The sequence below is a fragment of the Columba livia genome, chromosome 16, assembly GCF_036013475.1.
Source record: "Columba livia isolate bColLiv1 breed racing homer chromosome 16, bColLiv1.pat.W.v2, whole genome shotgun sequence".
NCBI lineage: Eukaryota > Metazoa > Chordata > Aves > Columbiformes > Columbidae > Columba > Columba livia.
The window spans coordinates 2,417,178-2,443,979 of NC_088617.1; the positions used below are offsets into that span (position 1 = coordinate 2,417,178).

Below are 26,802 nucleotides of genomic sequence, written 5' to 3' on the forward strand. Positions count from 1 at the left end.
ATTAAAAAGGAACCTACTAAGAACAATTTTGAACTGTAGTGTAGAAACTTGAAAATGGGGTGAGGAGATAACTTCAGAATAAGATAATAGCAGGTACGAGGTTTATTTAAATCTCCTGCTTGCAGGAAATGAGAACTGGTGAGTCAGCTAGAATATCAGTAATTAGCTTCTGTACTTGGTGAAAAATGTACACTTCCCGTGGTCTAAATGATTACTTTGCACTAGTCTTAATTCTAGAAATTATCATGTCTTTTTTTTTGGACCTTTCTGCATGTCAGACTAAGGTGCTCTTGGGCAAACAGTTGTGGTTTTGCTAAGGAGCAAGTCTATGATAATTTGAGGACATTTTTAAGTGAAATTATTGTTTTGCTAATGTGTTTTTTCAGAGCTGTTTAATTGGCTACTAAAAGGAAGAATGGGGAGATTTTTCTTCTTTAAATAAAAGGAAAAGGGATGATCCTAGAAAGCTCAGAGGTAAAACAATTGAAACAATAGCAAACAGATGAATCCACTTAGGTGAATCCAGCCTGGAAGAGTAACCAGCAGAGCGTTTGCAGGGGAAAACTATGACTTTCTACTGTACAGAAATTACTTCTGTGCCAGTGTAATAATGGATTAAAATGGGATTCTCCAAGGATTTTGAAGCCTTTGAAATACCTCCTGAGAGTTTATTTAAATAAAGAAATCCTCAGGGTGGGAACCAAATTCTATGTGGGATTTGAAGATGACTGGAGACAGAAAATAGTCCAATGTGGCAGAAGGTTAATAACTGACGGCCCGAATGTCTTTCCTAATAATATTCCAAGCTGAATTCTGTAGGAGGAAATGAGCAATAAAATAAGTAACTTGGCACTGACAGAAGAATTTGTTGGGAGCTGTGAGGAACTCAAGGCAAACGCTGGCACACACAGGATAGGTTGGAGGCTCTGTCTCATGGATAGCTAATTATTTCTAGTTCAGATTATGAACTGTAATTTCACATTACTGCCTGTAATTTTTAGGTTCATCCATTTTAAACAAGTGCCGAGAGTTGGTGCAGTGTTCATAATGTAGTTATATCTACCTTTTATTTAAATGAAGTCTTCCTAGTCAGTGCCATGTGTTTCTGACCACATAAATGAGTTGTTGTGGTGTGCCACGTGCCACATAAAAGTTACGTAATGGGGAAAAGGATGGATTTAGATTGGATCAAGGAACAATATTTGAAGTTTCCATCCAAGCAGTGGTATCAGGTCAGTCTGCCATCCCCCGCAGAGCTCAGAAGGGGTGTTGTGGTACCCAGCCCTTTTGGGTTTCAGCAGGGAAATCTTGACCAGAAAATGTGATTTAGTAGACACCATTAATTTCTAATAAAAACGTAATATCATGCATGTAGCACTGTTAGGTTCTAAATAAACTGCAGTCTACAGGAAGTAAATCTATGTGTACTTTTGGACAATTTAGTACAAAATATTTACACAGGCATCCAGCTGGGCTCAAAAAAGCACATGGGAATAATAGCCTTTGTAGAGACTGGTAATCTTGTTGCTTCCTAATATTCAAGAGACCAAGAAGTGAGTTATGATAAAATACTACAAATTATGTGTACGTTAAGTGTACTGAGCATATTTGATTAAAACACGGGGACGTATACAATGGCTCAAAGGCAACATATCTCAAGCTACTCAAATGCTTTGTTATTGAACACAACTCTCAAGCTATTTGATTAAAAAATATTTGTCCAGTTTCAGTAACTATCAGATGTTTATTTACTGATTAGACTTTTGTGTAATGATGGATCTAGTTTAATTATCTTGAATTGCAGCTGCATGGTTCGGGATTTTTTTTAAGCACAAATATTGTCTTTTGTCATAAGCTAGTCACCAAATTCAGCATGTTATGGAGAATATGTGGATTAAATTAGTATCTTATCATGGGCACTTAGGCCCCTTCTCTGAATGCTGGTGCTAGCCACTGTTGGCAACCAAGCTGCTTCAAGGTGCCTTTTCCTTTTCTCTTCTTGAAATACAAGTCAGTAACATTTGGCAAGAAAGCGTCAGCCCAACAGTACAACACCCTTGATAAAGAGGATGCTGATAGTAACTCCCCCATTTAGGTTACTGTAGTTATAACAGGAGTTTAGACCAGCAAACATTGCCTATTTAAAAGCAAAATCTGGTCTAATTTAGTTCCAATGGGAACGAGCAATGGATAGTGCTCACAGATGTGGGCTGGAGCGACTGAGGCTCCTTCCTCCTGTGCCAACCCGCCTCCTCTGTGGGCTGCACCAGCCTCTGCTTTTGCAGTTCTGGGCTGCTCCTTTTGGGAAATTCTTGTGCCTCCATACTGCGCTGTGGCTTGTGAGATGGCCTTAATCATCTTCTGAATTCACTGTACTAAATTCCGTCCCTGGCTATACTGCAGTACACCCAGAATAGCGTCACTGACTTCAACAACACCCAACGCTTTGTTGAAACTGAGCTCAGTGAAGTTGAAAATTTGATGCAAAAATAGCTCGGTGCATAATCTTTAACATATTCTGAGTTTAGAGCTCTAGTGTTGATTTCTTAAATGTGCAAATAAGTGACCATATGGTTAGAACACAGTTATGTAAAAACAAACTGTTTGAGAAACAATTCTTGCAAGAATTCTTCAGACATCATTGGCTATAGTTGCCTTTTGGCATTACACTTAATATGTTTTCTGTCACAAATGGAAGAGATAATAATCCCTCTGCAGTTCTCAGAAAATGTTACATATACAAAACATATGGAAGCTTTACAGAAGTTGCAAAGATCATAAATGCTGGTTAGTAACGTAGCTGCATGCCTACTAATGAGATATTTACTCCTGGCTGACATGTAAACCACTTCTAATACTCTAGAATTATGTAATAAAAATATTCAGCTATTTGTCTTGAATGATTAAGCAAACCAAGAGTCCAATATATTGAAAATAAGTATGTGCTTGAACTACATGGATTTCAGTACTTCCTAGCAGAGTAATATTTTCACCAAAACACTTCTGGCAGCTGATGCCAAAGGTGATTCTAGAGCGCCTTTCAGAATGGGAGGTTTATAAGTCTCAGTGGATAAAAACTCTTGAGAAACCTGAGTTGGCCTCATCACTGACCCTGCTTTGCCTGAGGCCCTTTCCAACCTGCATTATTCTGTGTTACTTTGTTCTCCTGTAACAAGGTCAGATGTTCCTTTCTTGAAGATGGAGTCCTCCTTTGAAAATAAGCAAACCTGCATCTCGAAAAGATGCTCGTGCACCTGATGGAACTGATGGAAAACCCATTCCTCTATTTTTGGAAGGAGTTCGCTCTCTACCCGATTCGAGTTTTCAAGGCTTTAGGAGTCTCGTTTTGCAGTTGGGCATTTTGACGGCTTTCTTTTCAAGTTTACAGTCTGTCTTTAATGGTTGCCGTAATTTCGCTTTTAAACAGCCCGGTTCTTCAAAGCCAACAGTGGAGCAGCATCCGCCCAGGTCTGTCTGGTGATCTCGAGGAGTTCTCAGTGGCTCATTTCTTCAGCTGTCATTTGTCAGAACACACTCATGTAATCTTAATGAACAATGTGCAAAGCCATTAAAAACTCAATTACGGCTTTCTTTTTACTGCAGACGTGAGAAAATGCAATCATAAAGTGCTGATGTGTAAACACAATAGCCACCATCTGCTACAGAGTAGCATTTCAGCTCCAAAAAGAGGATATATGTTGCAGATGCATCAATAATAGGACGCTTATCAAGGCATCATTATGCACCAAGCAGGGGAAAAATTGAAATTTATGGCTAGCTAGAGAGCACTTTGTGGTTTAATTCCCCAATTTTCGGTGGTGTGTTTAATAACTAGGATAGAGTGCCGTTTTATGGTCCTGGCTTCGAATGGGTTTTTAAAAATGAATTTATTTACCGTCTTCCCACCCGCCTTGCTTCTGCCTGGTTTGTATTTAACACATTCATTTTTGGTGATTCAGGACAAAACCAGCAAGATATTAATTAATCTAACCTGTTGATCCAAGAGCGTTAGATTTAATTGGCCTGATACTCAGTCTGCTTTAATGAGCATATACTGCTCTGTCCTATAAATACATGAAAACAACTTTTACACAGCATAGGTAATTTCTTCCCCAAACCAATTTTTTCAGTTCAGCATTGACTTTATGGCATTTGAACTTGCTGGATGGAGGTAAACAAAACAACAAGGCTAAAGGATTTTTTACCCTACTATTATTATATTTCAAATCGGAGATGCAGTGGTCTATATAAAAGTTTCTCCAAGATACCTTTTGTTTTATTCATATTTGTGCCTGGAGACATTTAAGTGGCTTTCAGTCATCCATTGATCAATAATTTCCATTTGTGACCTGTTAATTTATTCCCTAGTTCTTTATATGAGTGGAAAAAATGACAAGTGGTTTGTTGATGCCAAAGCAGATTGTATCTCTTTATTTGCACATATAGGCCTATAAATTGAGAATAAGTCCCATCAGCTTCAATTCTGCGTTTGGTCTAAAGAAAGCTGTCAGGCTCTGAATCACAATATGTCAATTTTTATTAAGGGTAAGGAAAACCATACTTGTCCTTAAAAGGCTATTTTGTTGCTTTGTTTTTATTTTTCTCCTGGTGGGAGCAATTTTCATGATCTTTTGCCTACCTCTAAATGACAGGTCATGCCCAGACAAGCTTTGCTGGTGTGGACATTTGTAACAGGACATCTTTTCCACTGTCATATAAAATAATACCTCTTACCAAGACTTCACCGGAGACAGGAAACAATTTTATAGCATTTTCTATGCATCTCTAGGCATAGAAAATTAAAAAAATCATAAGCTATAAATAAGAAGCTATGAATAATTTGCATATGACAATTGCTTGTAAGGCTATTCTTTTAGTAACTGAGTCTAATTATTTTGTTAAGTGCTATTTGGTGGATGGATGTTTTACTTGCTCATGTGTCAGTCGCTGGATTCAGGCTCCATCCTCTCTCTAGAATTGTCAGCAGTTGCACAAAAGGCCGTTGTCAGACTGCGAATGGCTTGTGATTCATTTTTTTGTGGGTGGCAAAAAATAAAGTTGTAATTATTACTTGGAACTTTTTATGAAAGCCGATGTTTTTTCTCCCAGAGGAAAGCTCGTTATTTTTATACATGAATCTGTAAAAGCTAAATACCCCTTAACTTTTTGTGTTATTGAAGCGCTTACCCCGGTGTAGCTCAAGACTGGAATGTGATAGACAGAGCACAGCTTCAGAGTAGTTCTTTAGGGTAGAAATATGTGTATTATTTAAACAAACAAAAAAGGTTGAAAAAGCTGCCGAGAAGTGAGATGATTTGCCATATGATCCAGTCAATGATGGTGCAAGAATGAGTTTTCCTGGGTTTCTACCCAGTGCAGCAAGCACCTTATAGATGCACAGGAGCTCTGTATTTCTTTATGGAGTGCTTTAATGGACTGTGCCATCATCCTCAAACGTGAGATCTGGCGAATGTCAGCATCACAGAGTCACAGAATCATTTCAGTTGAAAGAGACCCTCAGGATCATAGAGTTCAACCATAAGCTAACCCAACTCTGGCACTAACCCATGTCCCTGAGAACCTCATCTAAAGGCCTTTTCAACCCCTCCAGGGATGGTGACTCCAGCACTGCCCTGAGCAGCCTGTTCAATGCCCCACAGCCCTTTGCAGGAAGGATTTTTTTCTAATACCGATCTAAACCATAGCACTTGTCTTCACTGTATCTTGTGCTGTTTCTCAACAGCTGCTCCAGACTCCACCACTGCTACCTAGAAGTTTTACAGTGGCTTTCCTCCCAGATTCTCTTCTGAGAGTTTCTTATGACTATTATTGCTTTATTTGTAAGGGAAGATAGGGCAGGCGATGTGTGCTGACAGGGATTGTGGACGGGAGCGCCGTAATCAGTTGCAGAAACCAGGCTGTCGGGTTCCAGCCGCTGCCTTTGCCATCAGACTGTGCTGGCTCCGCAAGCCTGTTGGCAGTTGTGCTTTCTGATAGTACATCATCCAAAGTCAGAGAAATGGAATCTAGATCTCAGTTTCTCAAAACTTTATCTTGTTTCAGTGGATTTTTAAGAGTAACATGAATACAGTAGTCACCAAAAAAGGGGATTTTGTGGTTGATTTGGAGCAGCTAGACCAACACTGAACATCTGTCAGGATCTCCTCTTAGGGACTTGGATTATTAGAGAGAAATTGAGAAGTCTGGATTCAGCTCTTATGTTTTTCAAAGTCCTTGCTGTGAATCTGGAATTTCTTGATTTGGGGCCATTTTAATTTTCAGCATATCAAAATGAATTATAGGATTGCCAGAGAGCATCTTGCCTATAAATTGTCGTGTTTCTTTGTACAGCCACTTTCACAGCTGTGCTTGAATTGTGCCTGAATTTGCCAACAATGTGTGAATTTATTTATTTTTCTTTTTTTTAAGATGAATTCCTTTCTGCGTCCATGCTTTTCAATCCTTTACAAAATGCACATGTATCATATAAACACAGGGAGAAAGTTGCTGATATCTAATATAAATTTAGAATATAAGGCTGTTCACTGCATAGAACTGCTCAAGATGTTTATCCGGCCCGTCCGAGTGTTGCACTGTTATGGCATGGAATAGGCCAAGTCAATAGGTTAGAATTGAGGCAAGGCTTTTTTAACTCAATCTTCAGTAAACTGCAAGAGGCGAGCAGAGAAACACATTTGTAGGATTCCTTGGCAGCAGCATCAGAACTGAGAATGTCAAGAGGGCTGCATTTGATTAAAAATTATCATGCCTGGCTGCTGACACACAGGTTTTTTCCTCCCGCTTCAATCTTTATATTTTCTTCAGCTTTTTCTGAGTGCGAGTGCCTACACACACATAAAGGAGATCCTTTAAACAGAATTGAATCAAATAACTCTCATAATGTTTTTCCTTATTGCTAACATTTGTCACCTTGATGCATCTGTGAGGAGATGAGTTGAGACACAATGTGCTGTAAAATAACTGCTTGATGAATCAAAATGCGAGTTCAACATCAAGTGCTATGGTTAATATGATGCAAGCTTCCAGGTTAATAAACTCATAAATTGCCGTAGTATTAATATATATTTCCTTGCCTGAATTCAGCCTGTCCTTCCCTCCTGGAAGAATAGTTGTCCTTGTTGCATTGTTTCTAGTTGAGATGCTGCTGTTATGCTTGCAAGCCCGATTCTTTTGTGCTCTGGAAATAGATTTTCCTCATAACACATTACAACCTTCAAAAATGTATAGTGCCAAGATGCAGGGTTCACAGGTATAGATTGGTATGAAGCGGGTGGGGGCCATGCAGGGTAACCATCAGCTGAGAATTTGGGCCATTGTTGGAGTTTTGTATTGAATTTGCTTTTGGGCAACAGTACGTGGTAGGTGCTGCTTGAATTGTGAATATGTCTTTGTTTAGAGTGGCTGCTTTATCACAGGGTTATGAAATAATCAAAGCAAAATAGTATTTTTATTTTGATTTTTAAGTTATCTAAATAAAGTTGTTCTAGTTGACCCTAAATCTGTTTATGTATATATACCCTTCAATTTTAGTATCTTCTTTCTGCTACCTAACAAGTACCACAAAATAGCTAGTCTCAGTTCTTCAAATGAATATTTTGCTTTCTGGCTTCACAGGGAATCACTGACATTTCTGATGGATCTGTTTTTACTGAAAAGGCCAAGCGAAACCTCTTCCTTCTCTTTTTGCCTTGCTCCATAGGCTCCTTCATGATGGTGAACAGCTCTGGGCGGGCATCTGGGCAGAAAGCTCACTTGCTGTTGCCTACGCTGAAGGAGAACGACACCCATTGCATCGACTTCCACTATTACTTGTCCAGCAGAGACCGTTCCAGTCCCGGCTCTCTGAATGTCTATGTGAAGGTGAATGGAGGACCGCAGGGCAATCCCATCTGGAACGTCTCGGGGGTTGTTACAGAAGGATGGGTGAAAGCAGAACTTGCCATCAGTACATTCTGGCCACATTTTTATCAGGTATGAGTTTGTAATGTTTTTATCTCGTTTTGCTCTGAACATGTTGCCAAGAGGAGTTGGTGGATGCCCCATCAAGGCTGGACGGGGCTCTGAGCAACCTGAGCTGGTGAAGATGTCCCTGCTCATGGCAGGGGTGGCACTGCATGAGCTCTGAAGGTCCCTTCCAACCCAAACTGTTCTGTGTATCTATGATTTGGCTGGGTATGAGCTATAAACGTAGCAATAGGTATTACGAAAGTGATAGGACAAGAGGAAACGGCCTCAAGTTGTGCCAGGGGAGGTTTAGATTGGATATTAGAAAAAAATTCTTCATGGAAAGGGCTGTGTGGCATTGAACAGGCTGCCCAGGGCAGTGCTGGAGTCACCATCCCTGGAGGGGTTTAAAAGGCATTTAGATGAGGTTCTCAGGGACATGGGTTAGTGCTGGAGTTACGTTATAGTTGGACTCAATGGTCCTGGGGGGTCTCTTCCAAGCAAAATGATTCTATGAAAATCACTTCCCCCCTGACTCTTTCAGAATGAATTTCCATATAGCATTTTGGTAGCAAAAGGGGCTATATAGGCATCTTGACATAGTCCCGCTTCACCCTGTTTCTTCAGTTGCTGTCTGGTCACAGAGTGATGAATAGGCAGCTGGGAGTCAAATTTTTGGCAATTTAAGACCCACTTGTTTGTTATGAAATTGGCACATAAACAGACTTTTATTGGCATTTTCCGTGGCACTATATAAATGTAAATAAAACTGAGTGTCTAGATGTGTAACTGTGTCTCTGAATAAATTTGCCTGAACTATTTTTGGCCCTTGGTTGGTTCCATAAGAAGGAACAGTTGTTAACTCAGCTTTGCATTTGGACTTCTCCTATGCCCATATGAAGGGTGTAAGTACATAAGCTACCAGTAAAATTTGTACTATTTGTACTATGTTATCAACATGGGTATCATTTGTACTATGTTATCAACAGGAGATATCAACACGAGATCCTCCATTCCTCTTCTTTTTAGCACTGCTTCTAACATAGTTTTCCTTGCTCGGTTGGGAGATGTATTTTATTAAAAACAAAAAAAGAAACAAGTTGAGGAATGTAAATGGGTAAGTTAATTTCAGTTATAGTAATTGTACAGCTACTTGCTAGATGTCCACTTCAAACTTAATGTGGCAGCTTTGCAGTCATTATTTTAGTTGCAATTAGGTAAGATTGCACACAGTGAACTCACATACTTCTTGTTAGGTGTTGAAGGTGCATTTTTATCGTGTTTTATAAACAAGACCAAAAAAAAAGCCTGGCAGGTAATTGCACCCTAAACTTTGTAGGAAAAGCTCATGTGCATATTATACTAATAAAAGAGATGGCTGAGATAGGAATTACAATAAAATAAACTATGAAAAGGCAGCAAACAGTCTGTAGACAGAAAACAGCAGGTAGAAAAGCTCGCCTTTTTCTTTTTTTTTGCTTTATTAACTGGGTAGAAGGTCTATAAAGTCTGAGCTGAAGTAGAATGCTTTAATGTTCTGTCTCTGAAAAAGAATTGGGGATATCAGCAGTATATATAGCACAATATACGCGGTGAGAGGAAGGGATAAAGAGATGCAAATGCATAGAAAGTGGTGTTTTAAGGGCTGTGCACAACTCATCGCTTGTTCTCAAGTCATACTGGAGTGCTTATGCTCCATTCGTATTAACATGAACCTGGTCATGAACCAGAATTCGCTTCATAGTCGGTGCTCCACAGACATCACAGAAATGATCTTTCACCCAGATAATCAGCGCTTGAAAAACCTGGAGAAGACAGTCTGAGCACCTACTAAGAGCAATCGTACTCTTAGATATACCAGTAGACTTCCTGAGCCTGCCTTACTTCTTTTGCAAGTCCTTTTGCAGGTCAAGTTTGCTTTTCCCGAGCAAAAAATCCTTTAAATCAAACAAGGTTTTTTTTACTGCAGCACAAAAAATGAACAGATTAGAAACCAGCAGTGACTACCTAGAAGAGTAGTTCCTTCCCATAAAACGCAAGGGATTTCTTTTTTGCCTTTTGATGAACAGGAGTGATGTTTACTTTTGCTTAAATTTATACTTTTATTCCTTAAGTGTGGCTTTTAAAATCTGTCCCACTGTTATGGGGGGTGGAATAGCCTGATCTCACATCAGTCTCTGATTTTATAACCCATCTTCTAGTGATGGCCTGATCTTTTGTGAGTTTCTACATTTAACCAAGTTTAAAAAAAAAAAGGAAAAAGGACAACTTGAAGCTTGTAAAAGCACAGAGAAAAACACAATGAAGGACCTAGGCTGCCGAATAACAATGATTTTGACTAAAGTAACACTTGTGGATGAAGGAGCCCAGAGGCGGCAGGGTGGCTGTACCCAGGGAGTGTGGCATTGCATGCTCACAATCTAGGATGTGCCGTTGGAGCATTGTTTGTCAGCTTTAAATCAAAATTGCATGCCTGGAGAACTCTTTGTATGCAAGAGGCCTGAAAGCACACTCTGTATGTCAAAAGCACCAGGAAACATAGGAAAAAAATAGCATTTTTCCTAAATAATGAAAGCTGCATCAGGAAAAATGTGAATTATTCTCTTAATGCACAGAAAGCACACCAACTTCAATTTTGGTTTGCACAAAAAATTCAGTCAGGTGAAAAAATCTGGAATGATCTGCCCTGTGTCTGAGATGTTGACAAATAGTTAAAACTTTGGAGAAGTGACTATTGGCAAACTGGTCACCAAGGTGATGGCTGGAGGTCGTGTTTGAGGTCTGGCAGCTCTGCGCGAGGGTTGTAGGAGTCACCTGGATCCCAAAGGGCTCTGCTGAGATATAGGTGTGGGGAGATTTATAATGTCTACCCCAGAGTTACTCGTATTTGGATTCCCAGCCTGCAAACGTCTTTAGTGTAGCGAAAAAAAGCCGTAATAGTTCTTAGAGAAAGGTAATAGGTGTAATCTTGAATTACTGCTTGCCATAAGGATGAACTTAGTCCCAGAATGCACCAAGGGCAGCACTAGAGTCTGCCAGGAAGAGTTTTTTTGATGTACAGCAAGGAACATTATTGATCCATGCCTGAAGAAAACTGTTGTACCACAACAGATGAGCTACATCTCTAACACACACATTGCTGGTATATAGCAGCAGTGAAATGTGGGATTGTTTATTGGTAAGGAAACATGAAATGGCTTAGTATTTGCAGGTCTCAGGAGCATTTAAGAATGTTTCTTAAGAGTAAAGCTTCCTATTTTTTCACTGATATTAATTTCTGAGAAGTTCCTTAAATGTTAATGCCCGTGTCTCAACCATTACACCACATTTCTGACCGAAGTTAAAAGGACGTGTGAGAGATTGAGTGTGGGATTTGCACAACTAACCCCCATAAGCATTTATTCCTGCCTTTTTCTTCTCATGTTTGGGTCCTAGTTCCTTGTTTTCATGAAATCCTGGGTGCCTCTGTGCCTCTCTCTTTGATAGGGCTGAGATACTGCAAGATATGGAGAAAATACAATAATGTACTTAAAGTGAATATAGGTGTGTGTGTACACAGGGTATATTGGCTCTTCCAAATGAAAGATGTGCATAGTTGTCTCTAATCTTGAATACGCTCTAATATTTTGTTTTCCTTGTCAAACGGATTTTGTCTTTGATACTCATGTGGGTGCTGAATTGCCTTCATATCACTTCATTATTAATGACAAAATGACTCGGATATTGGAATAAGAGCAGAATATGGGGACTGGCAAAGTGACTGGTGTAGCCATTGTTTTTAAGAAAAGTCTTTCTTATTTTGTATTTCAGGTGATATTTGAATCCGTCTCTTTGAAAGGCCACCCGGGGTACATCGCGGTGGATGAAGTCAGAGTTCTCGCCCATCCATGCAGTGAGTACTTTTGGGTTTTTTTTCTAGCTGTATCAGTATGTTATAGTCCAGGCTTTACAGTCTAAAGGAGTGATTTACCCAGTTTGGTCAGCACTGAAGTGTCATCTTGTATCTCTTTGAGACACCTAACGACAATCAGCCTTGCATAATTGCATAAATTTGCACACTGTGCAAGAGGAGAAACTGCTCTCAGTCTGTAGCTGGTGCCAGGGCATCTGAGGGAGTCTCCCTTCCTCTCATGTTAGGAAAATGCAAAACTCATAGTTTTATACTTTCTTAATCATATTGCTGTAGAAAACAATGTAAAAAGCTTCTGATAATATCCTATGTGGTTAATTTAAGAAGAAACAAACAAATTGTTTCCGTATTTCCTTGGTAAAGGACATATCTCAAAGGTCGAGCTCTCAACTCAGCACTCCCATAAAGATATTAAAAATAAATCTCATTCAGACAATATAATTGCACAGGAGTAGAAACTAATGCAGGTTTATTATGCTGTTCAAAAACACTAGTGCTGCTTTTCTTCTATCACAGCCGTAATAATAGGCATAGTCGGCTTTTGGTTTGTTTGGGTTCTTTCCCCTATTTAAAGAAACCTTGACCCTCAGTCTTTTGAGTGTGAATGTGGTTGGTTTCTCTGTGCATCTGCAGTGTGGCTGGAGGACTTTGTGTGTCTATATAGTGGATGTAGTATACAGTTTCTTCTAAAGGTATTTTTCTTCTATATTGTTTTTAAACAACCTGTAGCAGCCCCTCTCACTAGTTCATAGTTTTAGTAAGTTGTAGTGACAGCTGCTCACAAAAAATATCATGGATCATATTGATGGAGGGAAATCAACTGGTTTTCTGGCAAGAACAATTTGAAAGAACAGCTGCCATTCAATGTGACAGACATGGTTCTGCTCAAGTTTAACAGGACATTTCTGATAACTGCAGTCTGGTTAATTGCAGTTTAACTAAATTATATTTGTATTTACCATGTGCTCATTGCTCAGGCCTTTGGGTGCATTTACTTCATTAAGAAATACTTACAATCTGTATGAACCAGATGTTCCTGATAACTGGCAGCATCCAAACAAATGCCCCAAATGATCTGTGTATGTTCCACAGCGTGTTGGGTGATGACTGATCCCTTTACTGGGAAAGAGGCCACTGAACAAACTATGGGGCAGCTGTCAGCAAACCGAGCGTGTGGGGAATGGGATACAGAAGCTGGATAAAAACATTTGACATGTATAGGGGTGTGTTCTCTGCTTCTCTCTCCGTAGCAGACAAATACCCAAATATCACACTTCATGCACACACGGATGCCCACATCCTTTTGAAGTTATTTGGTTCTAATAGAGAAAGATGGGTTGGTATGTCCTCTGAAATAATGTGTTTCATCAGTGTCTAATCATACTAGAAAATGTAAAGATGAAGTTGAAAAGCTCTGACCTTTAGAATCTCGTAAACCTGTTCCATGTGTCCTACTAAAAGTTCTCAACTGGTTCACAAACATCCTTCTGCAGGCCAGGAAGAATGAAGCTCATTTAGAAGTGTCAGATTCACTACTGTAATATTTATTTTCTTGTGAGTTAACTTAGCGAGGTAACCGAGTCTGGTATTTAGTAAAAAAGATAATCCTCTGATCTAGTTCTGTTGTGGACAAACATGATGCCTCTGTTTCTACATCAGCAGTTTAATGTTTAATAAATACTGAATTTAGTATCAGCAAAACACTGATGCCGGTGATCTTAAACTAATATAATGCGGTCAGTGATTTGGATATTTCATTCAGTAACTGATTTTATATGAATGACACATTACGATTCTACAGGTCCAGAATGTATTTGATAGTCAAAATAAAAAGGAAAAAAAGGCCCTTGTGAGAAGTTGTTTTTGGTCAGTCAGGCTTGACAAGCGTTTGATTTTTTTGACCTCTTTAGAAACAATTTTCTGAAGAAAAGAAATTACTCAGTCATTCTTCATAGCAAGCAGTAAGAAATTGTGCTGATGACCATGAGCTCGTGTCGTGATTTGATCCAAGTCTGTGTTTTCAGATCTCTGTGTGGTCCCTTAGGCCAGTTAAATACTGAAGAATCGTTTTATTTTGCAGAATTACTTTGTCAAGAGTAAGCCCTAGTGCTTTGCGGCGGGTTTATATCTGTGTCGGTGTAACACAGTCAATTACTACCTTGCTCTACCCTTGCCATACTTTGCATCTTTTGTTAGGAAAAGCACCTCATTTCCTACGGCTTCAGAATGTGGAGGTTAACGTGGGACAGAACGCGACGTTCCAGTGTATCGCTGGGGGAAAGTGGTCACAGCATGACAAACTCTGGCTCCAGGTAAAGTAATGTGCCTTTCCCCTGCACATCCCCTTAACACAATCCTTTGAGAACTGCCTTCGGTTGCTTCTAGGTGAGAGTTTAAGGTGACAAAGTACAAAGTCATGATAGAGAAGATGGAAAAAATGGCCAACGATGGCAAAATTTTCATTTTAAACAAATACTTCCACACCCATAAGTGCTTAGTCATAGAGCAGAAGAGACAGAACAAGTGGAATAGTTCTTCACTTTTGCATTATTCAGTTGTCTTCCACTCTTCAAAACTGCCCTTGGCCCAGTACCAATATTAAGAAGAAATATGCTCTAAGGTCTGAGATCACTACCTGTGTGGTGAAAACTGGCAAAAACAGTTTCCACCCACTGTTTTTCTTCTTCCCAGTTTTCCTTGGCTGCACTAACAGCAGATCATTGCTTTTCATCACTCACTAAAAGACCAAAACGTTCCCTCTCTTAATGTCTATATTTTCACCCTTCTCAAAGACTGGGTCATAGTACTCAGGTGGATATAGGAACAACCTTCAGAACTCGTTTTCTGTTCTAGAGTTAGAAATGGAAAATACATCAAACTGAAGATGTGAAGCGTGCGTTTCCCAGTGAAGGACAAAATGATTTCTTGTGCCCCTTGAAGTACTCAGATACGTGCAGTACCAACATGACCATGCACTGTACACAGAGCTCTTCTAGAAGCCTTTAAATAGATGAACTCTTTGCTTCTCCTAAACTTCTGTGCCATTAAACACCTGACATCCCAAACAAGTCCAGGGGATTATGTTTTAAGTACTGTGCATGTACATAAGCCAACATAAACTTTCAGAACACTTGAACCAGTCAACAGTTTTTAATCCTGTTTTGGATTAATGAGACGTGATGGCCTGACCGCCCCATATTTGTAACATCTGAGGCAGACAAGAACGGCCTTGCTCATAGTTGCTGTGGCATTTGTAGTCAACTAACAGATTTTTCTTAAACATTTTAATTGACGTCAGGCATTTTAAGGAATTTTAAAAATGAGTCTCAAATCTTGTGTAAATACTAGGGAAGAATCAATTTGTCTTGTCATAAAAATCAAAATTAGCACTGGGAAAACGGCTTGAGTTTGGTGAGAAATGTAGTCAGCATCATGTGGAAATGACTTGACAGTCACTCTCATCACAGCTGTTCTCCTAAAAATTACATTTTTATCTGAAATTTATTAACTTACGGTGTACTTTCAGCATCGACTGAGATATATGTTTTGGCTTATTCTTTATCTTTTATTGAGTTATTTCAGTGAAAACTTTCTACAGTTATGTCTAGATGTGTGTAAAAACACTTCTGACCTGAAGCAGGATGAACCTTTTCCTGCGAGAAGCAGGGGTTTGGAAGGAAATCGTTATTGTTGCTAGTGGAAACCTGTTTTCCATTCTCTAAAATTGAAACATTTAATGAAAATAGCCTTGGAAAGACCCCCAAAAACTGATTACTGGAAACCTGCAAAACAGCAGCTTGTTTTTCTTAGAAACTCCTGATAAACGGGACCAACTGAGCAAGTTCGGGTGTTTACAATGTGGAGAACTTCTATTTCTAGCTAATTCTTCATCTGCCACTTTCTCAGTTAGGAAAATGTAGTCTGGCATTGGCAGAGAGGTTTATTGGGGAAGGTTGGACGTATAAGGATGTCTGTTCATCCAACCAATTTACTTAAATTGGTTCAGAATCAAAGCTTTACATCTGAAAATGCGAAGTTTATAAAATCTGTTAATTAGTAGCATTTTCGCAGGTTTACAAATTCCATTCGTTTGTAGTACTTTCATATCCTAGCCAGGCCTCTAAATAAACTGTGTACAAGTGCACAGTCTGAGCTGTCACTCTCCAGCCTCTTCAATACATATAAAACTTAAAATGCCCAAATACGTTTCAAAAATTAAATAGATGTGAAAACTTAAATATATATGTAAGAATATTAAAGCCCTAGTTCATATGACCCTGTAAGTTTTTCAGGGATTTGGCTAGCAGTATTTCTCAAAAAATTGTGCTTGGTGATGTGAATGTGAAGGTCTGAACGGTGTTAAGCAGCATAACAAAGAATGAATTATATATGGATACATAATCTGTGTGTCTTCATAACTTATTTTTGTCTGCCTTTACAGCAGTGGAATGGAAGGGACACAGCGTTAATGGTCACTCGAGTGGTCAACCACCGACGTTTTTCTGCTACTGTCAGTGTAGCCGACACGTCTCAACGCAGCATCAGCAAGTACCGATGTGTCATCCGTTCAGACGGCGGATCTGGAGTTTCAAATTATGCAGAATTAATAGTGAAAGGTGGGTAACACTAAAGCAGCAGATTTATGCAAGATGAGTATTTCCTCCCAGATGGCATCTACATATAAAAATTTGGATCCTGTTGCACCTTCTTCTTTCCTTCATATTAAATTCAAGTAGGGAAAAAAGGGTGGAACTGACATAAATTTCAATCATTTTCTTTAAACAAATATTTGAATTGAAACTTTGTGTGCGTACAGCCCTCTCCATAAGCTTTTGTAGTAATGTATGGTAGCTATGGATACTTTTAATGTAGTCAGCTGAACATTGTCAGTCAGCTTATTCTGCCTTCCTTTCCAGTATTTTATCAGGCATCAATGATGTTGTGTTGGAGCGTCGCATGAGTCTGCTCGAGGTTGCTGAGTAAATGACGGGATTGATTCTGCTCACATCCTGAAGTACACAGTAGAAACATGAGTAGTTCTTGAAAGATGCTGGGGTTTTAGCTCTGTTATTTACTGTGATTCAGGGCTGATACTGTGCCTGACACATGCAAGATGTCTTAATCTCTCCTCCGTGAGACATGCAGTAAAGTGCTATTTGCTATGCTGGTGTGTGGTGGTTTTTAAATTTCCCTGAGCTGCACCACAGGGATGCTCACTGCATCTTACATGGAGAGAAGGTGACTAAGCTGCTCCCAAAACATTCTGTGTTTGGGGTGGGGGTGACATCAAATGGGAGGAGTTATGGATCTGCTGGCTGAGTATGATTTTGCTGATTTAAATGTTTAATTTTTCTGTGAAAATGGAGGGTTGCTGTAGAAATGAGTTCACTGTTGTACTTCGTGCCAACTTGCTCTGTTATTTGATGATCAGTATACCGATGCCTTTACAATGTCTTAAATATAGAGTGTTACGTGGTGCAAATATTCGGACTACACAGATAGTGAAGAGACTGTTCCTGTTAGATGCCAGGTGGTTTTAATTTCCACTCATCTCATTCAAATCCAGAGGAATTAGAATTAGAATGATTAGAATGGAACTGAGTTGCCAGGAGTAGCATGTCTAATATGGTATTGTAGCTAAACAGGGGGAAGGCAATCTTCCAGAGCAACCACATATCAGAATATGCAAGGTTGAGTAGGTGTCTGATGCTTTCATGTTCAACAATACAAGGAGGGAAGAAATAGAAGAACAAGTTATGAACATGAATGGTTGGAGGTCGACCAGGAGAGATGCTGATCGATTCATTACTGGGTTGCTTGGGTGAATACCTAGCTAGAAGAAATTTTAGAAGAGCAATATTTTTATGGGGAGGTCCACCCCTCTGCTCCTTGCTCCTGTTTATAAGCAGGTGAGGTTAAGGGGTTCATTGGAGGTCAGTTTGGTGCATCACTATGATATACCAGGATCGCGTGAATGAGACCGTCCAACCAGGCTGGCTCGTTTTAGTGTGGATAATACAAATTTGTAATGCGTGCACACAGGCTGAAATGAAAGCAAATTGGAATTGTTTAATTCTGAAGAGATGTTTATTGAATTGCAATAATGTACTTGGGTATACATTAAATCTGTAATTGAAGCTTTGCTCAATTAATAGTCCTGCCTCTAAACCCACTAAATCCACACTAATACTTTACTTCTCACATGCTTTCTCTTGATCAGTTGAACATAAAATCATAGGGGATTTGACAAAGATTAAGGTTTAAAAGGGCATCTAGGTATCTTTTTAATGTAAAGTTCTAAGATGTTTTATTCTAGTATTGAGAAAGGAAAGAGTAATTTACATTTTTCAGTGACAAATGGTAATAATTGGTAGGTAGAGAAAGAGATTTTGCTTTGAAATACACGTACATCTTCTACATTCTAAATTAGAAAAATAGATACCTATTTCAGCAAGTGAAATTCTCGATGAAATAAAATATGCACCACCTTCTGCTTTACCCCCCGTCCCCAAATCGCACCTTGTCTATATGGACATCTTGACTAAGAACAGTATATTATTACAGTAATTAGTGGAAATCTTATACAAAAGATCATAACTTTATTAGTTCCAGATTATTACAGTCTATTTAGTGGCAGGAGATACCTTCATAGTACTGTGAAAATGCTTTTGTGTAGAGCTGTTTGCCATCTATGCTAATACCTTTCTGTCTTCTGACTGTTGCGGGGCTTGTATAAATAAATGCCAATACATTTATTCTTCTCTTTGCACTCTAGAATCATAATAGTCAAGCCACAGAAACCTATCATTTCCATCTGTACACCTTGCCATCCTTTGGTGCTCCAGTGGAAATAGCTCTTCTCTATTTCTTATCTCTCACTGTCGCACATATAGTAATTTAATACAATTTTGTACAGGGTGGTTTTCAAAAAACCCAGAGATTCTACGGCTTGCTATACTGATTGCATACAAATGGAATGCTGCTTGTCTGTAATTTTCCTTTATGTAAAAACTGTGTGGCAGTTATTCATGTTCTGAACTAAATGTAGGGTTTGTTTTTGTAAAGATTGTTTAAACTACTATGGAAATTGGCTGGAATCTTATCATTTAAGGTGCGTATTAATGATAGTGTCCTTCCAGGATAGTTGTCACATAATGTAAGGTTGTGAATAACACTTTAAACTCTGTGTGTGTGTATGGAGGCTGGTTTGTGATTTCTTTTTTTTCCCCTGATCCCTTTCAGATATTCTAGATGCTTAAATTAATTAGTCAATACATGGTGTGAATCTGTGGAGAGCTGATAAAGAGGGAATATTACAGCATCTATAACCTGTTTTTCATGAGCCAATTTTTCTGAGATCTTCACTCCCCAGGAAGTCCCTCAAAATTGTTTTGTTGCTACCTGATGCAAATTCTTTTAAGGCTTTTGGCATTTTCTTAGGGTCTGTTCTGCTACTGCCAAGGCAGGAATACTCAACAAAGCTGCCCTGCAGACTCGCAGGGGTTGTTCTAGTTCTCTTCAGTCTTGTCTTAGTTGATTTTTCAAAGTATTCCGTTAGTCAACATGGAAGAAAAACAGCCTGTCTCTTAACTGAGCGGCTCTCAGTCATTCTTGTGATATTTCACAGAATCCCAGAATGTCAGGGGTTGGAAGGGACCTGGAAAGCTCATCCAGTGCAATCCCCCCATGGAGCAGGAACACCCAGATGAGGTTACACAGGAAGGTGTCCAGGCGGGTTGGAATGTCTGCACAGAAGGAGACTCCACAACCTCCCTGGGCAGCCTGGGCCAGGCTCTGCCACCCTCACCAGGAACAAGTTTCTTCTCATATTTAAATGGAACCTCCTGTGTTCCAGTTTGCACCCATTGCCCCTTGTCCTGTCACTGGTTGTCACCGAGAAGAGCCTGGCTCCATCCTCCTGACACTCCCCCTTTCCATATTGATCCCAGGAATGAGTCCCCCCTCAGTCTCCTCTTGTCCAGCTCCAGAGCCCCAGCTCCCTCAGCCTTTCCTCACACGGGAGATGCTCCACTCCCTCCAGCATCTTGGTGGCTGCGCTGGACTGTCTCCAGCAGTTCTCTATTGAGTTCCAAATGTTGTTAGGTCTTTTGCTCATCTTTCTTCTGCCTGTTTAATTGTAGGGAAGTTATTAATGGGCTTCTCCTGGAGAACAGGGTTTAAAGCTGTTCTTAATTTACCTACCATGTGGTTACCATCCCATTAAATATTTTTAATTCAAGAGAAGTCCCTTGAAGGGGTGGAGGGACTGTCACCATACGTTGATGTTGGTGAAGAGTCTGGTATGATTAAGGCATACTTGGACAATTGCAAGATATAATTGTTGGGTATGAGCTGTTATCTCAGCAAGAAAGCTATCCTTTTCACATCAAAATATTACTTCTATCGCAGCAATAAAAACCAACCTAGCAAGTAGTGCTTTACTTAATATGAAATGCAAGCAAGGATGTATCAGGTTCCTTAGTATGAAAGGATAATGATGAATATGAGAGCCTTTAAAAATAAGCTTGCAAAACAAAGAGTATATTTACAATATGGTGAGACCTATAGGACCCATCTGTAGAAGGGAAAGAGGTTAATTTCCAATGAAAGGAGCAGACTGTGCAGATGCAAATGCTTCAGACCCATGTGATTATTGGAACTTTAAAAAATTTGGCAGTGCTAGACAGCGTAAAAGAGTGTGGTGACTGAGCTCTTCCAGAAATGCAGTAGCTGACTGCAGCTCGTAGGCTTTCTGCAGAGGTCTCGTATGTGTTGTGGGAGGACTGAACTAAGACGTTCAAAATGATTTGTGGAAGGGGCAATTTCTGTCCTGAGCAAGGTGCCAGTAAACTCCCCAGCCACCTTTGCCTTGATTTAAACTTTACTCTTTGTTGGCTGTCTACTGTGAATCCCCGTAGTGCATAGTTTGGTTTCTTGGGTTGTGTCAAATGTGTGCCCAGCTATTATATTCATTTTTAAAAAAAAAAAAACACCCTCCAAAGCAAGAGATAGACCAGCTAAAAGCAATATGTTGCTTCCTGGTGATCTGTGCTGAAGACCGCTTTACCTTGGTTTATTTTTCTTAGCTTTTTGTCCCTTTGTACGTCTTGAACCACCTTTGATTGTGTCGAGGTCTAACCCTTTCTTAAATAACTGCTCTTCAAGTGTGTACGTGGCTTTCTTAGAGACTTCCAGGTCTCTCTGTTATACACACCCTTCTGCCTCCTTTTTATTTCACTTTTGAGCATCTGCTGTGACTGATTTACTATATGGGCACTTGTTCAGCTGCTCTGCTGGGTTTGGGGGTTGGCATTCACAAGCTGGAGCTCTGATCCTGAGGTAAAGATGGTTACAAGTGTCAGAGGAAAGAATGATGGAGCTTTGTAAACACGGAGTGCTTGAGTTCAGAGCTGAGGGTGTCAGCGTTGTGGCAACTTCAGGATCTTTTTAGTATCAAAGCAAGGTGGCAAAAGTCTGTTAGCAGTGCTAGATGGGGGCTGTTCTGTAAGCTTGTGGTAGGTATTCAGGTGATTTTTCAAGTTTGCAGAGCATTTACCTCTGAATACTGGAGCTGAACTGCTTTGCTTTCAAAGCCGGTATAACCCAACTCCAGGGAGAAGCTGGGTGTTGGTTCTGTTTGCGTTTGCCCTATCTGAACGAAGAGATTAAAGAGCATGTTTCTGTGATCAGGAACAAATGATCACTTGGAAGTTAGTTCCCCACTCAACTGTGAGATCATCTGAGGCAAGAAAATAGCCAAAATTGCAGTTTTGAATTGAGATTTTGCTGTCGTTCTTCTCCATCTCTACCCAATTGAAGAATGCTTCATTTTTCTAAGCAAATAATTTCCCAGCATCCATTCTAGATGTAAGGTCATGAAATACACTTCTAATAGAATCACCACCCTAAAATCTGTTGTGTTGTTTTTGAGCTTTGATCTGATGTGTTAATCTTCCGTCATGTTAAACACTGCTACTGGTTCTCCTCTTTTACTGGAGCTGGGGCTCTGGTTCAGATCACATTCTCACTGATACTCCTGTCCTGCTGTGACTTTTAAAGAAATGGTTTAGATCTAAGAGCAGGAACCTGCTGAGCAGCAGTTAAATAGGGTGATGATTACAGCAGGTGCCACCACTATTTTAATCATTAGCCTATGAATTTGAGAAGGAAAAAAATAATGTAATGTGATATTTCCCAGCTCTCTGCAGTCCGTACTGCCTGCTGAACATCTACACCTACAAGGTGGACCTTATAAAACTCTAATTTGGCTTGTTCATAGACCTCTCCTAGTGTTGCTGATTTTTCTAACTTTCCTCTTATTATCCATAATTTCAAGTGCAGCGTCGTGCTCTGTTATGCTGCACAAATATGTAAAAACTCCTCTCCGAAGAAGTTATTCCAGTACTCTTTCCTTTTTTCCTTTTTCCTCTCTCTCTGCATCTCTTACCTTTCTTTGTCAGCAGAAAACTTTCCATCAGTGCTTGTTTGTATGTGAGGAAGATGCAAATAGTGGCAAGACTTAGACTATCTCTCTTTGCATCCTATAAATAAGTATTTGCATATGTTTTACTGTCCTTTTTATTAGTCTGCAGCTAGGACTGAATTACACGACAGACTACAGCTCACAAACTGTTTGTTCCCTCAGCAGGACACAGACACAAATTAAAATGGAAGAGGTTTGGATTGCTTATTTCCTTAATTTCCTCTTTCCTTCAAATTACAGCAGATGCTTCTTTTGTTGATGCTGCTGCTTATGAGTTTCTGACTGACCTTTGTGAACACTGCTGACCATATCATATTGCCTTTTAATCAGCAGTAGGGTGTTATTGAGTTTTCTGTCCCAGAATGCTCACTAGATAGTGATTTGACAGTATTTTGTGTTATTTTGAGATTGAAACCCTAAATATAAGCACTTCTGTGCTTGTTCTTATGTTGTTTTCTACCGTCTCCCTTCTACTTAGCCTTACCTCTGTGACATACCTTAGATCTACTTGGTGAGTCCTGCAAATAATTTACTTTTGTTTGCCTTGGCATTATGGTACTTTAGGGATGCTGAACAATTTTGGTACATTGTTTGGTCCGTGGTTTTGTTGCCTGTTGGTCAGGCCATTCAGAGCAGGCGGCAATCGCTTCAGTTGTGGAAAGTGTTACGATTACTGTTGTAGTCACAAACCCATATGCTCTTGAGTACTGAAATTTTGTAGTGGACAAGCATTTTATGTACATTACTACAAATCTAACTATGTGAAGTCCTAAGTGTAACACTTTCTTGGTAATTTCTTTTTTTAGGATGTAAAATTGGGGGTGTTCACTTGATGCAAATATTATAAGAAATTATGTATTCAAAGCTCTGAGAGTGCGAGTCTTGATTTTGTAAATGGCTTTTGGCAATTAATTGCTCTGTTTATTTTCTGCTGCTTCAGAAGGGCAGGATGGCTCAGGTGACACGTGTTGAAGGCGGACAAGGCTTGACTCTGCTATCTAGACTTGAATTGCAGGCTGACAGTAATTAGGAAAAAATGCATTCTTTGTCTCCAAGATATAACCTTTTCACCATCTGCATGGTCCTCTCCAAAGCTCTGCCAATTCGATATAATTTAGCGTTACTTAACACTGCGTTTAGTGAAGGAGACTGAGGAGACTCATTCTGTTATAGAATAATCCTCAAATTCAACATAATTCCTTTTTCCATCATCATCTTAAACTCACAGTACTGTTAGAGTCTTTGTAGTAGGATTATTGGCATTTCCTAAGCAGAAAGAAAATTTTAATACTCTTTATTAAAGCTGTGATAGTTTCAGTAGGAATTAGACTATTTTCCAAGAATTACTTCCCAAGTAGAGGATGTGAATTTTTTGTGTATCTCAGCCGTGTGTGTAGCAGTCGTATACTCATAAGAAAGTTTTATTGTTTTTCATGTATCTCACCTCACTTAGAAATGTAAAGACAGAAAGAAAAAGAAATGTTTAATCTAATTTGACCTTTTTCAATATGCAAGCCATAGAATTTACAAGTCATTCTTGCATCATGTGCAATACCATATGAATAATACACCATAGTTTTCAAAAGAGATTGGACATGATTAAAAGTTTTTAAATTATAGAAAATCTCAACAGCCTTAGGTAAGCTCTTTAAATACTTAATTATCTTCGTGGCTTAGCATCTATACCTTATTCCAGTCAAATGTTTGCAGCTTTTGCATCTAACAGTCAGATCTTAAGTCTTTCTGCTAAATACAATAAATCTTGAAGTATTGAATGTTTTGTTATTGTGGAGGAACTTCTGTTGACCGTGACCTTGGTTTTGTTTGGTTCACTCACATAAGTGTCTTAAGTATCTTTGCAAGGTCCCTCGTTCTGTTAAGTGCTGCTGTGGGTTCTGGGAAAATGATCTCAAACTGGACTTTCACATGTTTGTGAAACATTCTTTTTTGTTTCCACAATGAGTACTGTTGCTTACCATGTTCGTTCTTTTTCTTGCTATGGAATGGGGAACTTTTAAGCACGGATTTTCATTTTTATTAATATTTTTTCCCCTGATTCTAACATAAGCCTCTTCAGCAGTAAACAAAGGAAGGAACTCTAAACATGCTTAAGAAAAAGCACTTTTTCACACAGAACGTTTCAGTTGGTTTCATGTGTCAGGGGGTGGTCATTGTCTACGTGATGAACCTCTGGACTCAATACAGTAACAAGTAATAAATGGATTAATAGGAAAGCGTACTGGATACCCCAAGGAATGGCTAATGGAGACTCAATGGATGTTGTAGGTTTTCAGTTCAGGTGTGGTAAACTTAACATTCTTTTTTTTAATCAGACAGCTTTTTGGTGTCTGTCGCAAAAAGAAGAAAAGAAACATCTTGAGCTTGTGTCACAGAAAAGCTTTCCTAATGGAGACATGCAAGTATTTTGTGTGTGCACTTGCACCAGTTTTCTAACACTGCCTGTGTACCATGAAGGGTGACCCTGTCCCATAGAATCAGTATGTGTTCCCTGACATGTTATGTTTTGGATATTTTGAGGGAATTTGGGGGCTCTCGCACACTCACTGTCCCTGCCCTTTGGATCAGTGCTGGAGCACCTTGGCAATCATGTGCTGTTTTATCAACGTTGAACTGGCTAGCAAAAATGTGAGTAAAATGGTAAATTGCATGACATTTTGGCCTTCTTGCCCTGGTAGCTGTGAGCCTCATCACTGCTGTCTTTGTTTCTCAGTACCTCATCTAAGATAAATTTTCCAGATTTTTAGTTAGATTTTAGCAAAAGTTTTTAATATTTCCCTGTGTTTCCCTCTGTATTTATGTGCTTTAAATAATAGGAATAAAGCACAAAGTATTTTGTGAGCATTGGCAACTGGCCTGTTATCAGCAACCAAGAGAACTGGTGGTTTGGCATAATGGAAAATGAAATGCATGTACTTCTAGAATAACTGAGACTCAGATCTTGGTTTCTGGCTCTCCCACCCTTTTCATTATTTTGCAGGAGTATTGTGTGGTAGTTTCAATTGTCCCCAATTTCTCAGAGGCTCTGGAAAGCTTTTTGTGTAAATACTGAGACCTATCACCCATCATTACGACTATCATAGTGAACAGCACACCATGCAGCATATTGGAATTTCTAGCATTTATTACTGCCTCAGAATGCATTTTGTGAGAAAAGAGAAAGAATTGATCTTACAGTGTATTACTTTGGAGTCTCTCATAGGGAACAACCTAAATCAAGAAATGTGTTTCAAGGCTGGGCTTTAAACTGAAAATAAGCAGATATACAGCCCAGGAGAGGCGGAAGATGGAAGGAAGATTGTGATCTGTAGGGTATTCTGAAACTTCATGTATCATAAAGACCTGAAATAAAAGCGTAAGTATTGAGTGGTGAAGAAAGATTAATCTAGTTTTCATATGACTTAAAAGATTAACAGATACTTCTGGTGTGTCTGCGTATTACATCCATTTAGTCCTGGAAAACTTTGGGTTTACATGAACACTTAAGATGCTGCTTGCTCAATTGGACACTTAATAGCCAGATTTCTTTTTATATCTAAAACTCACTGGTGCTTAGCAAAGGTTCTGTTTTTATCAATTAAGTTTTATTTTTGCTGCTCGTATCTCAGTAGGTTGGCAATCTAAGCTTCTCCCCCCCCTTCATGTTCAACTTGAAAATTTCAGGTACGTAGATCTACAACCTGACCTCAGATGTGAGGCTTTTTTCTGTGGCTTACAATGCCATTCGCTGTTAGTTGAGGTAGAACCTCCCCAGCTGTTATACCCAGGGGACCGTCAAATGGAGTGAAACTGGGGTGGGGACAGAACTGAACAGATGTATTTACTTGAAAAATACAACTTAGTGCTTAGTATCCAACCTGGCTTGTCTAGTGAATGGCTTGAATTTTCTGTGGAAATAGCATATGAATTGGCATATGCACAACGTGGAGTGTCTGTGACCTCTAAAGGAATGCAAACCTCTCCAGGATATTTTTATATGATGTACTTGTGTGATTTGCTTAACTTGCTAAAGTCTAAGCCAGGAGTGTCAAGCTCAGTTTCACTGGTGGCCACGTCAGCCTTGTGGTTGCCTTCAAAAGGCTGAATTAATTTTAGGACTGTATACATGTAACTACTCCTACATTTGTACAGTCCTGAAATTACATGAGTTTGACGCCCCTGGTCTAAGCAACTTCAATATCATCTTTATTCAGTGTCAGCTGAACTTTCTGTGGGAACCTGCACATAACATCTGGGCTTTTTGGGGTGGGGGATGCTCCCGAATTTTGGCAGAGGATTGTATCTCCACTGGAAAAGCGCTGCAGCAGTGATGAACGGCAGTGATGGATGGGATTCCTCTGAGATGTCAGCAGGAAAAAATAGTGTAGGGGCAAGTCCATCAGCAATGGAGTAGCTACTTACCTGGGAAAGGGCTTCCACAGTGACA

The 26,802-nt window shown here is 39.5% G+C and overlaps 1 protein-coding gene across 10 annotated transcripts in view; it reads left to right on the top strand.

The window, feature by feature from the left end:
• Positions 1-26,802, top strand: part of PTPRT (protein tyrosine phosphatase receptor type T) — a 386,111-nt gene that overhangs the window by 126,497 nt on the left and 232,812 nt on the right. For all 10 annotated transcript variants that reach the window (XM_065031857.1, XM_065031858.1, XM_065031862.1 and 7 more), the window contains exons 3-6: positions 7,721-7,992; positions 11,776-11,857; positions 14,072-14,187; positions 16,317-16,491. In XM_065031857.1, the coding sequence (XP_064887929.1) occupies positions 7,721-7,992; positions 11,776-11,857; positions 14,072-14,187; positions 16,317-16,491 (645 nt within the window). The remainder of the gene's footprint in view (positions 1-7,720; positions 7,993-11,775; positions 11,858-14,071; positions 14,188-16,316; positions 16,492-26,802) is intronic.